Source organism: Danio rerio, chromosome 5, assembly GCF_052040795.2.
Source record: "Danio rerio strain M-AB ecotype USA chromosome 5, GRCz13ab, whole genome shotgun sequence".
Taxonomy (NCBI): Eukaryota; Metazoa; Chordata; class Actinopteri; order Cypriniformes; family Danionidae; genus Danio; species Danio rerio.
This window is the reverse complement of record NC_141025.1, coordinates 32,540,947-32,559,909: the sequence shown is the minus strand read 5'-3', so window position 1 is coordinate 32,559,909 and position 18,963 is coordinate 32,540,947. Positions and strand designations below refer to the sequence as shown.

At 35.8% G+C, this 18,963-nt stretch overlaps 1 protein-coding gene across 4 annotated transcripts in view; it reads right to left on the bottom strand.

The window, feature by feature from the left end:
• The window catches only part of si:dkey-220k22.1, a 108,314-nt gene that overhangs the window by 38,120 nt on the left and 51,231 nt on the right, over positions 1-18,963 (bottom strand). Inside the window, exons 3-4 of one of the 4 annotated variants that reach the window (XR_015491296.1) lie at positions 3,391-4,805; positions 570-3,342 (exon numbers count right to left, since the gene is read on the bottom strand). Coding sequence is in view for 1 of the 4 variants with exons in the window: in XM_087253581.1 (XP_087109707.1) it covers positions 4,666-4,805 (140 nt within the window). In the remaining 3 variants the exon portion in view is untranslated. Of the gene's footprint in view, positions 1-569; positions 3,358-3,390; positions 4,806-18,963 lie in introns of those variants that run through there. The other 3 variants (XR_015491295.1, XM_087253582.1, XM_087253581.1) reach the window with 3 other exon arrangements.

The following is an 18,963-nucleotide window of genomic DNA, read 5'->3' as shown; positions in this document are numbered from 1 at the left end:
CAGATGATTCTTCTGAAAAATCTACCTTCTGCTACCTTTTTCAAATGATCAACTAGAAGTCAAGCTTTTGTCAAGTACAGTACATTAACACTGGGTCAAAATCACAGCATGAAAAACAAGACTATAATTACTATAGACAAAATGTACAATCAAACTCAAGAGCTCACAAGAAAGAAAGAAAAGGTTAGGCTCCAGACAGGATTTACATAAAATCAATAGTAGAGGTGAACAAAATACTCTATAAAGCTTCACAGCCCGGGAGCAGCCAGAGAGCATAAAGGGCACGATCACTTCTCAAGTCTAACCAGGAATGACAGAGGATCTCAGAGGTGTAATGCTAGATGAATAAATGTCAAACACATCAATGCCATGAATAGCAGGACTGATGTCCAAAGCAATGTTAAAGAGCAAAGAGTTCAAAGACAACAATAAATCATTTAGATGTTAAGAATGTTACGACATATCCTGAAAACTGGTTTCTTTGTAGTTCTTCAGTTACAAAAAAAAAAAAAAATTGAATCAGAGAGGAAAACTGTTTTGAAACCGCTTTTTTTTTTTTTTTTTTTTTACAAAATGAAATGGGGCAGCACTGCTTTCACTGATTACATAGCTTTTTATTGAATTGAACAGAGCTTTGTTTGAACAAAGCTTTATGAGAAAGCCAGGCAAAAGCAGCTCGATTTGGTTAGCACAAAAAGGTCAAAGTCCTCACTTTTGGGAGGTCTGTACCCAAAAGCACAAAGCCCAGCCTTGACATTAAACAGCTGCGGCTCAAACCTACAATATCTTTCAACAGATAATAAACAGCATTTATAACAATAATAAAAAAAAAAAAACAATGTCTCAGTTAATCCCCCTGATCCATCAGCAAACCTGAGGGAGCTAAAAACATCAGTTACTTAGAGAACGATGCCAGATTAAAAAAAACTCTTAATTACAAATAGGAAATCCAGGCCAAAAGGGAAAAATAAAACATTTAAACGATTTACGTCTGAGAGATCTTTCTGTGTCTGAGAGATTTGCCTAATAGCATTGAAGATTTGGATTTTTTTATATCCTAGCCAACAGGAAAAAAACCTGAATAATCACTAATCTGGGAAAACAGGCAAGAAAGAGGATTACTTCAGGTTTGAGAAGTGTGACAAGATGAATTGTCGAGTCCAATAATTGTGTGCAGGAAAGAGTAAAAAGCGATACAGAAGATTCAAGCATGCGGAGGTCCCGATCCTTCACAACAGCTCAAATTGTGCTGAACTAACGTAATAATATCTGTTGGTTTCATTGCAAGGACACCCATGAGTGTCTGTGCAGTGCGACTCCTGCTGTGGGATCTGACGTAATGGTGGAAAGGTAATGAAAGCTCTCTGTGCTCGTCTCTGTATGTACATTATTGGCTTTTAGGAAGCAGAAAGCATGCTGACAGGAACATTAAACACCGCTGGAGTGGCACAAATGGACACTAGGGGAAAAAAGAAGCTGGGATGGCTATAGGGTCCATGCATTAGTGATCAAATGAGAGAGAGAAAGAGAGAAAAAAGCTAAAATTTTGGAGATGTTTGAAATTACCATGACATGATTCTACATAAACAGACTTATGGGGGGGGAGCTGAGTTTGCAGGTAGTGGTGAGAGGTGAAAATTGTATCAGGCTTGCAAAACCGCACTGAAAAGGACCAAAAAATTGACAGATAAATCAACCAATGGAGGGAAAGAGAGAGAGAGCAAGTGAGTAAATAAATTAGAAACAAGACACTCGACAACAGTCATTCTAAGCATCTTTCAAACCTTTTACAGCCTTTGGCTTGTAAGGGAATTGAGGACACAGAACAGATTGTGATTTGACATGATGGCTCAAACATTTAGAAACACACTTTCATATCTTTTTCAAAGGTGACATGAGGGTGATGACAAATTATTAAATTTTGCAGCCAAACTAGTCAACTTGCATGATGTTTGATTATGTGTTTGATAAAAACATTAAAATCAAAACAAAACTGCAGAGAGACTGAATTCTGTGGGCATACAGATGCAGTAAGCCACAGGCTTTGTTTTCAGCTGCTATTAAGATGTGTTTTTGTTAATCCAATCGGAAATAAATGAAAATAAAGGTGCAAATGAGCTCTAAAATGTTTTAAGTTTGTCCACTTGTGACACATTCAATAAAGTCAAATTTGACTCATGTTAATGATCATGCTGCCACAAAAAATGGCCTACTCATCTAGAGCAAAACACCACACATAAAAGTGGCATTAAAAAAAAATCGATTGCATTAAAAACTGGTTGACCAATGTGATTCAGTGTAACCAGTGTAACCCTAACGCAAACACTTTAAGAAATTGCACTGCAATTACTCACATGCAAATAAACACATCAAGGGCGTAGATTTGGCATGGACAGAGATGATGCTTCCCTACCAATGTCCAGAAATAACTGAAATGTCCCAACCAATAATTTAATCCCCTTCAAAATAAAATAAGGGTTAAATCATGTTCTCTTCTCGGTTTCTCCCTCCCTCAAACACATAAGGAGAGTGTGATTGGCTGGGCCTATTTATGCTGTTAAAGGAGCTGTTTGAATGTGGGAAGCTCCTAAACAAGAAATTTTACAAATCCTCCTTCATTGTACAAGATGTGGACATACTGTAAAAAACAACTTTTCAAAGAGTCAAGTTTAATTGGAGTCCACCACAGTAATATTAAATTCTGTTTTAATTTTGGCTTTCAAGATTATAAAAAATAATAATATCAGGTCATGTATCTCTTTAAAATTCTCTACAGTCATATCTCCTCAAAGCCTGGATGCAGTAAAATCATGTAAATTGACTTTTGAAGCATGGGACGTGTTTAAATAAATGTTTTTTATTTAAAAAACATTAAAAAATATATATATTGACCCCAAAAAATGGACTCAAAAACACGACTGACCTGGCTGGGATTTGCTTTTTGTGTCATGACCCGTAACCTCAGTGTAAAGGGCAAAGTCCCTCAATCAGCCCTTATGATCATGGTCTCCCAATCATCCCCATCCACCAAATCTATCTTTCCACTCCACCAATAGCTGGTGTGTGGTGAGCTGGTGAGTTGTCCTGAGGCTGCCATCACATCACTCAAGTGGATGCTGCACACTGGTGGTTGTGGGGAGAGACCCCCCTTATGATTGTTAAGCGCTTTGGGTGTATGGCCATACACAATAAATGCGCCACATAAATACAAATTACATTATAGTACATAACTATTGCTCAGTGAAGTTGTAACTGTAGGTGATCTTTGAAAGGTGACGTTTTTCTTTACTGTAACATCCTGATTACACTATTCACTTGTCTGTTGATTATGTATATGTTAGTCTAAATAACCATAACCTAAATAGACAGGTCCATAATGAGCTTTGATACTGCCCTGGCCTGCAGTGAAAGAAGGTAACAAGTAAACAACTGTGTGTTGAAGCGCTGATCCAGCTCATGTACTGTAAAAGATACTTGTTGTACAGTACTGGCCAATATTAGAGACGAACAATCTTAAATATATGGACATTTTATGATATATGAATAATCTGTGAGTGTTAACAGTGGGCTAGTGACTCTAACAAACAAACCAGTAACCACAGAACAAACACATTAATGAACCAAAAATAATCTAATATCTTCTTCCATTTTGAATGGGTTTTGTCCAATATGTTTGTGAATTTTGGTAACGAGAAAATATATAAATAATACTACATGAAAATGTGATTAAAATAAAAATAAAGCTAAATGGACTTTTGGTGCCATGTGTTAAGGTAACATGACTTAACTGAGTGTGTATTAAAGCCCTGCAGTGCTGTTTCTGCATACAGCAGCAGGAAGTGCTAATGTTACAGTGATGACATGGTTCCTGCACATCAGCATCAACGTGTCTTTGGTTACTGCAGTGAATTGGCAAAACAAAAGGCTCTATAATAAAGGTGCGCAGTTGCAATCCCCATCCTTTCTCTATTGCTTTTCAATTTATAATGTCAGTCTCTAGGGGGCGACTGAGGTGACGGAACTGATAATAACTACTCCGTGCAAAACATTCTTATGAGACAACAGCAATTATAAATAGAAGTTGAAGTTTTATTGCTGCATTGGTTGTTTTCCATACATAATTTATTCAAGACGTGAATAACAGTTTGGCTTTTCAAGCTTTAAATAGACACTCTGGAATCATTTTCAACCAACAGACATGTGATCAGCTAAGGACAAAAATAGAGCAAAAATACTGAATCACCCCATTGTGCTGGGAAATAATATTTATTTAAAAGTACTTAGTATAATTTTATGATTTCTATTTTAGGAAAATGTTGTGCTTTCTACTTGAAAATATCAACAGTTTTAAAAATTGTGCCTCATTCATGAAACCTTTGTAAAGATTGGAGTAAATTTAAAGTAGTTTGTGTATAAACCAGTGTTACCTGGCTGGGGGTGTTGCTCTGTTGCTCCCTCCTCCCCTTTCTGTTTTTGCCATGGTAATAAATGCTCTTGTATTAAAGCATTAGCTAAATGACTATTCAGAGAGTTAACATGAAAATTCTGGAGATCCTGGTTCAACTCCCATCTAAACAGATATCTCAGCATGACAACCAAACACAAAACAAAGGTTGGCTTGATTTGCTGCTGTGTTGTGCGTGTGTGTGTATATATGAGGCTCACCTGACTGTGGGTGGCAGTAGCTGCTATGATTATTGCATTGGCACGTTTGGCACCCGGTGCTGCTGAAGTTCATGAAGCCTGGGAGGCAGTCGTCACACTTGTCCCCATGCACTCCCATCTTGCAGTTGCACATGCCTGAACTGCCAGAAAAACACAGAGAAACAATTATGAAGTCAGAGAGAGTTGCATGCAGAGGCACAGAATGAAAGAGCGTTTGTTCTTGCAGGAGCTTAGAGTATCCTTCAAAAGCCAGACACAGAGAGGTTAAAACCTCTGTCCGCATCAAACAACGGGTTTCCTCTGAACTGCCAGAATAGCTGCTCTCTCCCATCCGTCAAATGTTAATAGAGCTGCTCATGAAAGCTGAAGCAACATCTGTTTGATATAATGCTGTAAACCGAAGATGTAAAAACACACGCTCGATGCTAATCCAATTAATTGATTATTACTATGTTCAGACATGAAATGACTGAGGTTTTTGGACAACAAACACATAAATGTATGTAATTTGCATTAAAATTTGCAGCAAGTGGGATACGTTGTATTTTCAAACCCTTTCCAGCATTAATTGCAAGAACAAATACAGGTTAATGAGTCATTAGCGCTTGTGCGTGCAATATAATCTTTTTGTTTTGGTTTGAAGAAAAACAGAGTGGAGTAAATATGCTCTACATGAGAAATGGAAGTGTAACAATATCAGAGCACTTAAAATGAGAAGGAGAAGAAACTCCCAGGGATGAGAAAACTTGTGATTAAACCATTACATGCTTCGTTCTTTTGAAGAGCAAATGAGAAACACAGAATGAACACAGGATGATTTCTTCTGGGAAAGGCTTAGAAAATGTGAAAAAAAATATCAGCAGTTATTTCTAGTGCGCACACACACACACACACGCACACACGCACACACGCACGCACACACGCACACACGCACACACGCACACACACACGCACACACGCACACACGCACACACACACACACAGTCATATTTGGTTCGCTCTGGAAGCGAATGCACTCTCCACATGTACAATCACAAGCTCTGCTTTTTCCTATACTCTGAGTAATTAGGCTACTTGTTATTCTGACTGATGCTGGGCTCACAGCTACTGAGCAAAAGTTCCCTGACATTTCAGTTCAGTTGAATCTGACCTCTCAAATCATAGCAGCAATCCCTCTGGTTTCATTAGGATACACACAGTTTTAATTATTCAGAGAAAAGCAGGAACAAATTAAAAGCAGATTTAACAAACTCAAAACAGACCAAACATGCTGCTTTTTAATGAAATGTTATCAATATTATTTTTTTGTTCTTTTTTAGTAAACATTTCTACTTGTCCTACCACATAAATAAACAATAAAAAAACCTACAAAAATAAATAAATAAAAACACTTTTGGCTAACTTTTACAGGTTTAGTTGCATCATTTGTAAGGCATGATATAAGGACCTTGTGAAGCTCTGTGTCACAGAAATACAGACGAAGACTTCTGACTTTAGTGTCTCAATTTGTTAAGGTCACATGTGAACTCATGTACAGTATATTAGCACATGACAGTTGGTCAGAAGTGATCATTAATAGATTAAAATGGTAAAGCAAGACTGTTTTAAAAATCGAAAAGAAATTGCAGTCATCAAAATCAGCCCATCTTGTCAGGAAAACACAGTTGTGTGATCAGTAACAGTTTTTTTGCATCGTTTTACAATTTATTGATCGTTTTCTGCACCTCAACTTTTATTATTATGAAAAACCTTAGATGCGTTTATTTGATTTATATATTTTTGTTGTATTGATGTCCAGATCTGATCACGTGATTGGAAATCGGGCTCGATTACAGTTTCAGACTACATCGAAATTGGACTTAATATCAGGACATGAATATATACACACATTTGTCACTTTTGTGACACTGTAAAACAATAAATAATATTTTCACAGTACTGTGACGGTTAGGTTTAGGGTTGGGATGGGGGTTGAAAATTTTAATTTATTAGATAATTTAATAAATAACAAATAGTAATTGGTACAACCACTGTTTTTACATCACTGTGAGGATTAGGGTAGGGGTAGACGTTAATAAAATACAATGAATGAAATTTAATAAATAAAATAGATAATTCTCATTAACTTATGGCCACAACTGTATCTGATCTAGCATCAACTCGAGTGTGTCTGCAGTCTGAAGGTATTTTAAAATTGATGCTACCTCAGAGAAGTGCTCTGTATGTTAACAAAATTGTTGAATGTTAAAATAAGGTAAATTAAATAAAAATAAGAAACATCCTGGATTTGTTCCCTCTTCTTTATTCTATTTTTAAAGTATTAAAGAAGTATTGGACCGGGTTTTTCAATCGGTAGATACTCAAAATAAAATGACTCTGACACGAGGGCAAAAAAAAAAAAAAAAAAAACAGATCAAGACATCCCTTATTTATTACTGTGTTTGCTAGTAATTTGTTTTTGTTCTTGTTTTAGTATGAACTCATCACTTTGGTTTTAATTATGTTTCTACTTTACAAATGTTAGGCCAGGTGTTTCTGCTCTGCTCTCAAAACTGGAAATGAAACTGAAGTTTAAAATGTTAGTTTCAAAATACAATTATTTAAAAGAACACAAGTTAATATAGTACACATCAAAAACTATGTTTAATATATTGTGACAAAATATATAAAAATTGTTGGCAGTGGAAGTAAAAATCTGAATCAAAATATATCCCTGCATGTCTCCTTCACAGCACATACAGTATGCAATGCTATTAAGGTTAGACAGACACATACAGTCATTTGTAAAAAAAAAAAAAGAAAAAAGAAAAAAAAAGATAACCTGCCATTAACATTGCTTTAAAAATGAAAGCCTTAAGCAACAGCTTCAGGCACACAAAGACATATTCAGAAAATATACACTGAACGGTCAAAAGGCTTGAGCAGCATTGAGATTTGCAAAAGTGCAAAAAGAAAAAAAATGAGTGGGAAAGAGAGAGAGAGTGTGTGAATGAGCAAACATCATACAGAGCAGATCCTCTGTGCTGAGGAAGAGCATCTCAAAGACCTTTCAGTCCATCTCTTTGAGCTACAAGCTGACACTATGATCCTCCACAGCACAAGTCAATAACTTTGATGTTTGGCCTCACAGTCACGTCTGAAGAGAACTGAGCTGTGACTATACCATAGAGAGAGAGAGAGAGAGAGAGAGACTCATTTAAGCAGAATGCGTTTTATGCTTATGAATTTCCATGGATGTAATCTTAAAGAGATGAAGAATATTATAATTTAGATATGAATAAAGCTGTTAAATAAAAACAATAAAAAATTAGGCATCCGAAACATAATAGAACCACATCAACAATTTACTGTATCAGTTCAGTTCAGTTCCAAAGAAATGACCATGTTAGAGCGTTCACCTTTATTGTATAGGACAATTGAGTGGACAGTGGAGACACAAAAGTACAGGGGGCAAGAGAGAGAGAGAGAGAACTGTAGAAGAGAGGGGAACAGGATCAGTAAAAGGAATTGAACTCGGGGCGGGGGACCTCAGTGCTATATAGCCAAAACCATATCGCCCCGTAGCCCAAGACCAAGTGCTCACTGAAGCTAAGCAGGGCTGAGTCTGGTTGGTACCTGGATGGGAAAACACATGGGAGAACTAGGTTTTTGTTGGAAACAGTGTTTATGAGACCAGCTGGAGGTGCTCAACCTGTGGTCTGTTTGGGTCCTAACGCAACAGTATAGTGACAGGGACACTATACTGTCAGTGAGCACCATTTTTCAAATGAGATTTTAACCTGAGGTCTATTTCCCTCCCATGACCTCCCAATCAATGCACACCCTAATTTGGCTGTATCACTGCATATGCACATTACATTACATATGTCGGAGCACTCAACCACTAGGCTGTTGGTGCCAACGAAAAAAGACAGTTGTGAACAAGCTAAAGCTAATGGGATTCACTAAGACAAGTCGTTTACATGACTACTAAACACTGCTTTTTGAATTCATTGCCGAGTTCTTCCACACAAACCACAAATTGAACTAATAAAAAAGCCAAACAAAACAGTTCTGTCACTATACATAAAACTGAGCAACAATTATCAGGTTAGAAAGCTTTTTGTTCTATCAACTAACATGCTTTTCCCATAGTAGTACCAGTGAGAGGCACTGGCAGAAATGTGGGATGTTCATATCAAATTTAATTACATTATAATGGATTTATGCTTTCATACTAGTCAAACTAGTTGTTCATTTGGATTAGTGTAGATTATTTTTTTCATAACAAAGATCACAGAAACAAAAAAAAATGCTCCTTTAAAAAAAAAAAACTTTTTTTATGGTTCTTTTAGAGATTTAAACACAACGACTTACAGATTTGGTCCAACACACTTTCACACCACAATTGACAATAAAACAACATACAATTAATAATAATAATAATAATAATAATATTAAATAAATAAATAAATAAGAAAAATACTTCTGTTTTTATCTAAATTAGTCTAATGCTCTTCAATTTAACTATTTCTTGTAGAAGTTATGTTTTTAAAATAATCTATGTAAGGTTGCCAGAATTTTTAAAATTTGTTTTCTTTCTTTTTAGGGAGAATCTGATTTTCTCTAGTTGTAAATGTATCATTAAATCCCTCATTACATGTATATCTGTAAAAGCAGCTTTCTGTTTCCATTTTAATAATATTAACCTTCATAGACAGACAAATTGAGATATATTTTGTTCTGTATTGTTTTTTACTGATCTCGAAATCAGTGATGCCTAGAACTGCAATATGGGGATCTAGATGTATCAGACTTTTACCTATTCTTGAGAATGTTAGAAAAATATTTTCCCAGTAAGATCATAATTTTGGCCAGCTCCAAAACATTTAAGACAGTGATGCCTAGCCCACACCAATTACATGCAGGGTCCAGTTTTGGAAATATCTTACTAAGTTTTTGTTTGGCCCAATGTGAACGATGTATTACTTTATATTGTATGAGGCCATGCCTTGTGCACACCGATGACCTGTGGATCTATTCAGGGGCTATCTCCCATTGCTCATCGGTGATTTCAAAACCTATATATATATACACACACACACACACAGAATGCTTATATATATATATAAAATACTTCCCTTTTTATTAGGGTCACACAAAATTATTATTTGCATTAACGATTGATTCAGGGAATTAGGGTACAGTGTGGGTTGTTTTGTTTAACAAAGTGTTGCACCAGCAAGTATTTTTTAAAAATTGGACCGAAGCAAAAATATGCCTCTTTTTTAATGTGGAAAGCTAAAGACATTACAATATTTTGTGAATGTTCTGCTTTTATTGATGAAAATACATTTGCATCTAGTTCCCAACTCTCCTGCTGCTCTCAACAAAAGCTGCTGCCAAATGTGCATTTCTAGAAACAAAGATGAATCAACAAATCATTTGTTGGTGGCACCATCTGCTGAACTCAGTGGCACTGGTCCCATCACTCTCAAATGTTAGGAGTCCTAACATACATCTGGAGTGCTGCAGTGGAAGACATTAATGCATTTTTTCACACGGCACCCTAAAAAACAATACAAGTGAGATGTAACCCAGAAGTACACTGGTCGTAAAACTTAAGCTCCTTTGAGAGTAAACTAGCTGACTTTGCCTTGAGGGTGTAAAATTGTTGAGGTTACCATGGCAACAAACCTCAGATCAGCAGAAAGTGCCCCGCTGTGATTAAACTGGAAGTCTATTACAGCATAATCACCAGAACAACAATCCCACAAAACAGACAGGCATTAGATATGCTGTGAAGGCAAATTTACAACCTTTCGTAAATCATGCAGCCTTTGCACTTGTCACGATTAATTAATGAATCGTTTTAACAGTTTGTGAAAATGCTGATGGCGCAGCACATTCATGAGGGGGACTTTTTTTTTGTCTGAATATAATAGCAGAGCAATTATTTTTTTAAATGCTGATTTGCTCACATTATTGTTGTGTATTTTATGAAGCATCTTGGGCTATTTAGGGATGAACTGTTTTAATTAAATCCATTTGTTTAGGCCCATTTTATTAGTGGTTGGTGTTCGTGCACACTACCCGTAGACAGCTAGTGGTCAGTGCTTTAGTACTTGGCTACTTCCTTTCAGACTATTTAAGGGCAGAGTGGTTTGAGGCCTGGGTGGTTTGGAACCTCTAATGTATAACCCAGTTTATTGCGGTAGTGGGTTATGCTGATCTCTGGATTATATGGTCAGACCTAAAGGTTTTCAGAGCAGTTAAAAAACTTTCTGAAAGCTCTTGGCATCCCATGCATCAGTGGTGCTAAATCATGTTCAGCTGAAGAACAGAGTCCATCCTCGTCAGACATGACTTGTAGTAAAAGCTTCATTGAGTGGGTTTTCGTGGTAGTATTTAAAAAAATCTACACTTTTAAACAAAAAGAGGGTTACAGTGACTCATAAGTGAAGACTTTTACATTTCCACAAATCATTCCTTTTCAAATTAATACTGCTCTTTGAACTTTCTATTCAACACTGACTCGTAAGAGAATGTATGAAATATTAAGCAGCACAACTGTTTCAACATTAATATTAATTAGAAATTCTACTTTAGGAACAAATCAACATATTGAAATGATTTCTAAAGAATCACATGACTGAAAATATAACATTTTAAGAATATATTAAAATAATAATAATATATCTTACTTTTTTGCGCTGTTTTTTAATCAATTTATACAGGTTTGGGAACATAAAGTGCACAGCATATTTGAGTAAACCCAAGTTTTAAAAAAAATAGTTTTCTCCATTTCTCAATGAATCTAGGCAATGTATGTTGGTGCATTTAAACTAAACAGATTTATTAAACAGATATATTTATTAAAATCTTATTTTAGTCACGAAACATATTTAAAAATTAAAAGATAATAAAATTCAATTCAATCAAAATAAGGATAAAGATAAATTACAACCTCCAAAATTTCAACTAAATTTTTCACATTTTTGTTTTACTTTTCTTATTTTTTTCCTCTTTCTTTAAAATTTGTATTTAATATTTTTCTATAACATAAATTTAGATGTACGAGTTTTTGGGCCGTTATTGTAAGTTATTGTGTTAGATAAGCTGCAGATTTGGCTTCAGTACTGACTAATCTAATGTATATGCACAAATATAATATTGTGTAGCTTCCTATTAAAAATATGATTTTAAAAGGGAGATTTGTGAGGGGTGTACTTAAATATGCTGAGCAGTGAGGTCTGTAAGATAATTCTTCCAAAAAAGCTTTGTATTTGCTGGTAATCAAGTTCAAAATTAGATACTGTAGATTGTGATCTTGTGAATATTTTATCCTATGGAGTTCCTCTAGTTGAAATTGAGGGTTGGCTCTGCCTTGTGAAACACGCTATGGGAAACACATTTACTTCTCCAAACCCTTTAAAAATCATGGGCTGCTGCATTGAACTTAACTCTTTTTTTTTGTTATATTTAATTATGGCAGTGTGGTGGCGAAGTGGGTAGCGATGTCGCCTTACAGCAAGAAGGTCACTGGTTTGAGCCTCGGCTGGGTCAGTTGGCATTTCTGTGTGGAGTTTACATGTTCTCCCCATGTTGCCGTTTCCTCCGGGTGCTCCGGTTTCCCCCACAAGTACAGAGACATGGTATAGGTGTATTAGGTAAGCTAAATTGGCTGTGGTGTATGTGTATGAATGAGTGTGTACGGGTGTTTCTCAGTGATGGGTTGCGACTGGAAGGGCATTAGCTGCGTAAAACATACAATGAATGAATCAATGAATGAATGAATGAACATTATATTATTTTTGTACATCCTTGCTACACTACATGCCATATCTATGCATACACATGCTTCTGAAACACAACTGACTGCTTCATTTACATATTTTTGACTTTAGTTTATTTAAAACTGTTTCTTTTATTAATTATGTTGTATAATTTTGGCTTTATTGGGGTCCCTCTTTTTTGTTGCATCATTGTGAGCCACAAGGCATAACATGAATGGATGGATGGATGGATTGACAGAGACAGACCAATAGACAGACAGACAGATAGATGGATGGACTTTCAGACAGACTAAATACACCTTTACCACCACAGAAGTCTAAATAGCAGAACCTGCTTCAGATGTCATAAATTTCAGCCTTTCTTTTCAATGTCTTTCACTCTGTAATTCCAGTTTTTTTTTATCATGCTGAGTGAAACAGGCACACTTCCCTTGGGTCATTACAGGCAGGCCGTAAATGAGCTGGAGTAATATGTGTGTCTCTGAATCTAATTTCACTCAAATCCTGTCAGGGAAATACTGCAAAAGCATCAGTCAGCTCACTTTTCATATTTCAGAAGGGAACTATTTATATTGATTTAAAAACGTTTCAACTGTAAAGCAGACTATTCTCTACGTTACTGCTCATTGACTCTGTTATTGACTGTGGCCTCATTCCTGATTATTCATTGTATCGCTTAATGCCACTGTCATTATCCTGACACCTTCTTCTCCAAACATTTGTTGAGTTAAATAATGACCAGAGCAAAAGTTTTAAAGTAGAATGATGGAAAACAGCAGAGTATCTTGCATAATTAGGGCAGTCTGAGAAATGACATATCTTCATACACTGTAACAGGGATGTGTGCAGAGACATTTTGAGGGGGAGGGTATTCAAGTGGGAAAAAATGGCAAATTTATTTACATTTTTTATAAATACAATATATTAAAGGAATGTTCATGCAAAAATCACATTATAGTCACCATTAAGTGGTTCCAATTTCCAAACTGTTATGTGTTTCTTTTTTGTGTTGGAAAAAAAGTGTATATTTTAAAGAATGTTCAAAATAGACACTAAAATATCTTACTTTTTGTTCAACAAAAGAAACAAACTAACACAGATTGGGGTCAGGTGTACAGTAAGTAAATTATCAGAAAAAATTATTTTCTTAATTAATAAACATAATAATTATTATAGAATAATTGTAACTCTATAATTATAATATAATTATCTGTATATATCTATATATAAATGTGTACAAAAACAGAATTCACAAAATAAAATATGCAAATAAATAAATAATATATACAGTACATTTACAAAATATCATTCACAATTTTAGTAACAAAAACAGGTTCGAACAGAATGTGTCTTGCTTTTTATGTTTTATAGTTTCAAGTAAAAATAAGTTACTGCACAACAGAGATTGACATATTTTCACAATTCAGCTGTCATTTCTCCATGAAGTTAGACTGTATGCCAAATATAAATTTCCTTGGCTAAACTTTAGTTATAAATAAACTAAAAAATAAACTAAATAAACTAAATTATTACAAGGTTGCTCATAGGCCATATGTGTTAGCAAAACAAACTGACAATATTTGATTTTGGGCTTTTAGATTAATTAGATAATTTGAGCAACAGGTTCCTTAGACTTTTGTTAATCACTACTCACCTCCACACTATAAGATAATGAGAGATGAATTTACTTCAGCGGCTCTGCCGATTACAGCGAGATACTGTAACAGAGTTCAGCTAATAACTCCTGTACAGGTAAACATCAGTGCAATGTACTCACCTCACTCTAGAGATGAAAAATATAGAAAGCTAGCATCCTCGTAATGATGTGTTCACAGTAAACTTGGAGCATAAAGTCACTTACTCTAATTTACTCATGGATGTTTTTTTTCATTCAATTTAATTATGTTAACAAGCAAGGTAGATGTTATTGGGTGTTAACCACGTTTGCATTGACTTTGTAAGCAATTTACTAGTGCAAATACTTAATTCTGCATTTGGTATGATCTCAACATTAGAGCGTCCATCTCACATGCAGTAACTGCTGATTCTGCATAGACACGAAGGGAAACTTGCAGTCTCAATATTTCCTCATATCTGTACTTTATTTGCTTGATAGGGAAAGCTGTTTACAAACAAAACACCAACATTACATGAAATATACATTTAATTTTATTAAAAAAATATTTAAAATTAAAGACTCCACAGAAAAAGGGCAGGGTATTAAGGACCCAAAACCCCTCTCTGCACTTGCCTGCGCTGGAATAGTTTAGACATCACATTATTAAAATGTGATGAAATAGGTGATGTGAATAATGTGAACTGTAATAAACCGTTGACTGTATTTAAAGGTATCCTCATGCCTATATAAATCCTATATGATTTTTGTTCCTCTGTCAAGCTATTTTTAATAAAAAAAAAAAATTAAAAACTGTTTCTGTGCTCTACTTAACATCTATCCCCTTGAAGCATAATATACATGTATGGAGATACATTAGATTTACAATGTACATACTGTAGTAAATGCAGTAGTTCAAGTCTTCTACATAGTGGTAACCTCAAAACCTAAATTAAAACTTTTCTAAATATCTCCCACCTGCAGCTTCTCCACAATGGGCGTCCAGCACTCTCCAGCCTCCGGTGCCTAGACTGCAGCTCTGCACATGACATTTGGCCATAGGAGAAATGGTCATGCCCAACTGAGCCTGGTTTCTCTCGAGGTTTTTTAATTCTTCACTTTCACCAATTGGTGAAGTTTTTTCCTCACCTCTGTCGCCACTGGCTTGCATGGTTCGGGACCCGTGGAGCTGTGCATCGATGGATTTGTTCTTCAGTGTTTGAACTCTCAGCATTGAAAATTAAACCACTCTGAACTGAGCTAAACTGAATTTCAACACTGAAAACTGAACTCAATTTCCATTTACTATAATCTTCTATGTGAAGCTGCTTAGAGGTAATCTCAATTGTAAAAGCGCTATAGAAATAAAAATGAATTGAATTGAATCAACACAAATGTGAATATTTTCCCCTCTCAATGCTACACCACAAACTGTCCAAATAAAACAACCTTGTTTATAGAATTCTGTTTTAGCTCAAACATCTGGACCACAACCAAGAACCAAAGGTTGTTTGTCCAGCGGTAGGAAAAACACCTAACCAGTAGAAGTGCCTGCTTGACAACTTACAGAGAAGGATTTCTGTGCAGCCCCATCCTGATAAAACAGCATACGATTTAAAAATGTCTGTTTTCACAGTGAAAAAGCTGATTGGGTGGAGAGCAGACTGAACAAAGCCACACTGTGCTTGAAGCAGAGCAGGAGACTGTTAAAAGACCCTCTGCCAACAGGCCAGAGCTGGTGAAAGTGAACGCAGAGAGCTGCTGAAGACCAACAAGAGGAAAATTAGAGTAAGAAAGTGATGAGTGATTTAAAAAAAAAAGTCTGATTCAACTTTTTGTAAGGCGCTACAGTATGTCTCAGACAAGCTTACTAACTGATATATTAATCACTAATCAGGTTTGATAAGATTTAGGCAGGTAGAAACAAACAAAAACAAATAATGTTTTTTGTGGTTTGAATAAAAAATAAAAAGCATGACTTATCTCCAGATTGTGTGTTATCAAGTTAGAATTGTGAGATATAAACTATTTTATTCTCACAATCAAGAGGTATTTCACTTCACGCAATTGTGAGAAAAGTCTTTTCTAAGCAACTGCACATTTATACCTCACAATTCTGAATAAAGAAGTCTCTAGTCTCTCAATATTCCAACAATAATAAACTGTTGTTGTTTTACATCAATGAATAATTCAGAAGAACGGTATATTTATTTAAAAAAAATCTTCTGAAATATAAAAGTCTTTACTAAATTGTTTGATTCATTTAATGTGCCTTCTTGCAAAAAAAAAGTACATACTGACCCAGTTCTATTGCATGGTAATGCATGTGTACTGTGTGTACATGCTAATTGGCAATTCATTAGAGACCCCCGATGAAGCAGGAACTTAGCTGGAGGAAAGTGAGTACATGTTTACATGGACAGCAATAACCAAATTGTAATATAATAAAGACAATACTCTGGTTAGAGTCTACTATGTAAAAACAGCAAACTTTGATTATCTTAATCCGACTAAAGTCATAATCAACTAACCTTAATCCAGCTATTACCGTTGTGATTTTCGCCCGCATTTTGTGGCAGGATATTCCATACACACACGGCTGATTTTTTCTTCCCCATACGGCGTGCGGTATCAAATTTAATTAAAACTAAACAACTACAGCAGCTCATTCTCGCATCCAATATCTCTTTTGCCACAGGGGCATGAATGAAATGTTCCTGAATGAAGGTGAAACTGCCAAACTGCAGTTACTGCCAAAATGCAATGACGTTAATTGGATTATGTGCTTTAACTTGTAAAACGGGATCATGAAAGGAATATTTAAAAAGCAACTCATGTAAACACCTTAATCATATTATTGTCTCATTCAGATTAAGGCAAATAATTCAATTACTGATGTCCATGTAAACATAGTCAGTGAGTGAGTGAGTGAGTGACTATATCATCACACAAAAAACAATGTTACCTTCGCTTCTCCCTGGAAAACGTTGTGCGGAAATTTCCATTTTAATATTTGCTCACACCTGGAGGCTCACTCAGCGAGGAGACTTTTATTTGAATCTTTAATTCATGTGAGATTAAAGTCTGCTGGGTGCTGTGCATTAATGCCACAGTAGTCGACTCCTTGAGGTTGATACTGATTGGACGGCCACAGCTCTTTATAAAGATGAGCAGGACAGTGAATGAGCTGGATCTCTGCCAGTTTATCTGTGCAAACCCCAAAGACGGGATTAGCGCTTTCTCTCCCTTACAGTCCTTTAACGTCTGGCGAGACATCAGAGCAACTTCAAGGAACTGTCAAGATTTGAGCAGGAAAAAAATGGAAACAGTTTTGCTCCCACCCACAGCCACTTTAAGTCTACTTTCGTCAAAAGTAACCAGACAAAGCGGTTAACTGTGTGTGAAGATGAGTAATTCTTCAAAAATAAACCCTTCCACTGTGCAGATCTTATTTTTCCTTTGGCAAGCACTGCAGTTTAGCCTGGCTTTTGATTAGGCCACGCAGCAGGCTAAACTAATCCTCCTCACAGGCAATAGAAATCAGCAGCCAAGTCATTTCATCTTATCGTAATAAAAACAGAAATGGAAAATGGCAAATGGAGAAAAGAAAGTGCTAATCTTGTGCTCTACAGTAAAGAGTTCTCTAAGGGTGTGTTTCAGCTTTGTTTAGTTAGGTTCACGCTGCTGGGTGTCAGTGTCTTCACACTTCTAGTTGGATGGGAATGAAATCCTCTGCAACAAGATTAGTCAGAAGTGTAACAAAGCTCCACCATCACTGTGTGTGGTAGATTGGCCAAATGGATTTTTTTTGTTTTGTTTTTTCAAGGTTTAATGACTGCTACTTAAAAAAGAGAGAACATTTAGGAAAGCACATAACTTGCAGTTTTAGGCCATGTCTACAGGTACATGAGCATTTTTATAAACAGGGTTTCCCGCTTCCCTTTTTAAAAAAAATAAAAATCTCTGTTCACTTGAAAATGCGAAAACGCAGTATATGACGTACAGTATATTAAGGGCATGCCAAACCAACAGGCAGAGATAATGACACTCTTAGGCTGGTTTCACACCAAATGGGGAATTAAGTGTTTGCATGAGTAAACTGCACACAAACCAATTCAAATGTAAGAACAGAAGTGAAAACTCCAGTTGTACTGTCCACACAAACACTCTGTACCCAGAGTTTTAAAAAAATCTTCACCCTGGCCAGCATTTTCAGAAAGTTTCAGTTTTAGTCGACTAACACTGCATTTTCATGTGGACAAACAGTGAAACCTCGTAGAAAAAAGTGTGGTTTTAAAAATACCTGAGCTCATGTGGAAAGGGTCTTAGTGTATTCCTATTTAGATGTTATTTAGTAGATTCTTCTTCTTTAATAAATGAAAGTCCAGCGCAGTTTTATTTATGATATGCATGTTTATTTTTGTTTTAATAGTAGTAGACAAGTTTTTTTTAGAATTTTAGAATTTAGAATTTTAACAGAGCAACTCAAACATATACAAAAGCAAAGTACATGAAAAAATATAGGAAACAAAAGAAAATACAAGGTGAAATAATAATAATAAAAAATAAATAGGTAAATAAATGACTAGTGAAATAAATTGATTTAGGGGTGAGGTGGGGGGGGGGGGGGGGGGGGGGGGGGGGTTACAATTCAAGTATTTGAAATAAATCTGCTCAAAGAGGGGCTGTTTTTCCCTGTACAAAGTCTGCCATGTAAACAGAAAATGCACCATGGCGCGGTGCAACTGACTCTTAAAGGGAATGGGAGATGAGACTCTAATTGGTTTAATCCACGTTATGCTCAAAACACACATATAACTCATTAAGAAAATAAGCACAACCTTGTTAGACCATGCGTCGACCTGGACCATGCAGGCCTTAAATAGCAAAAGTGGATTCGGACACGAC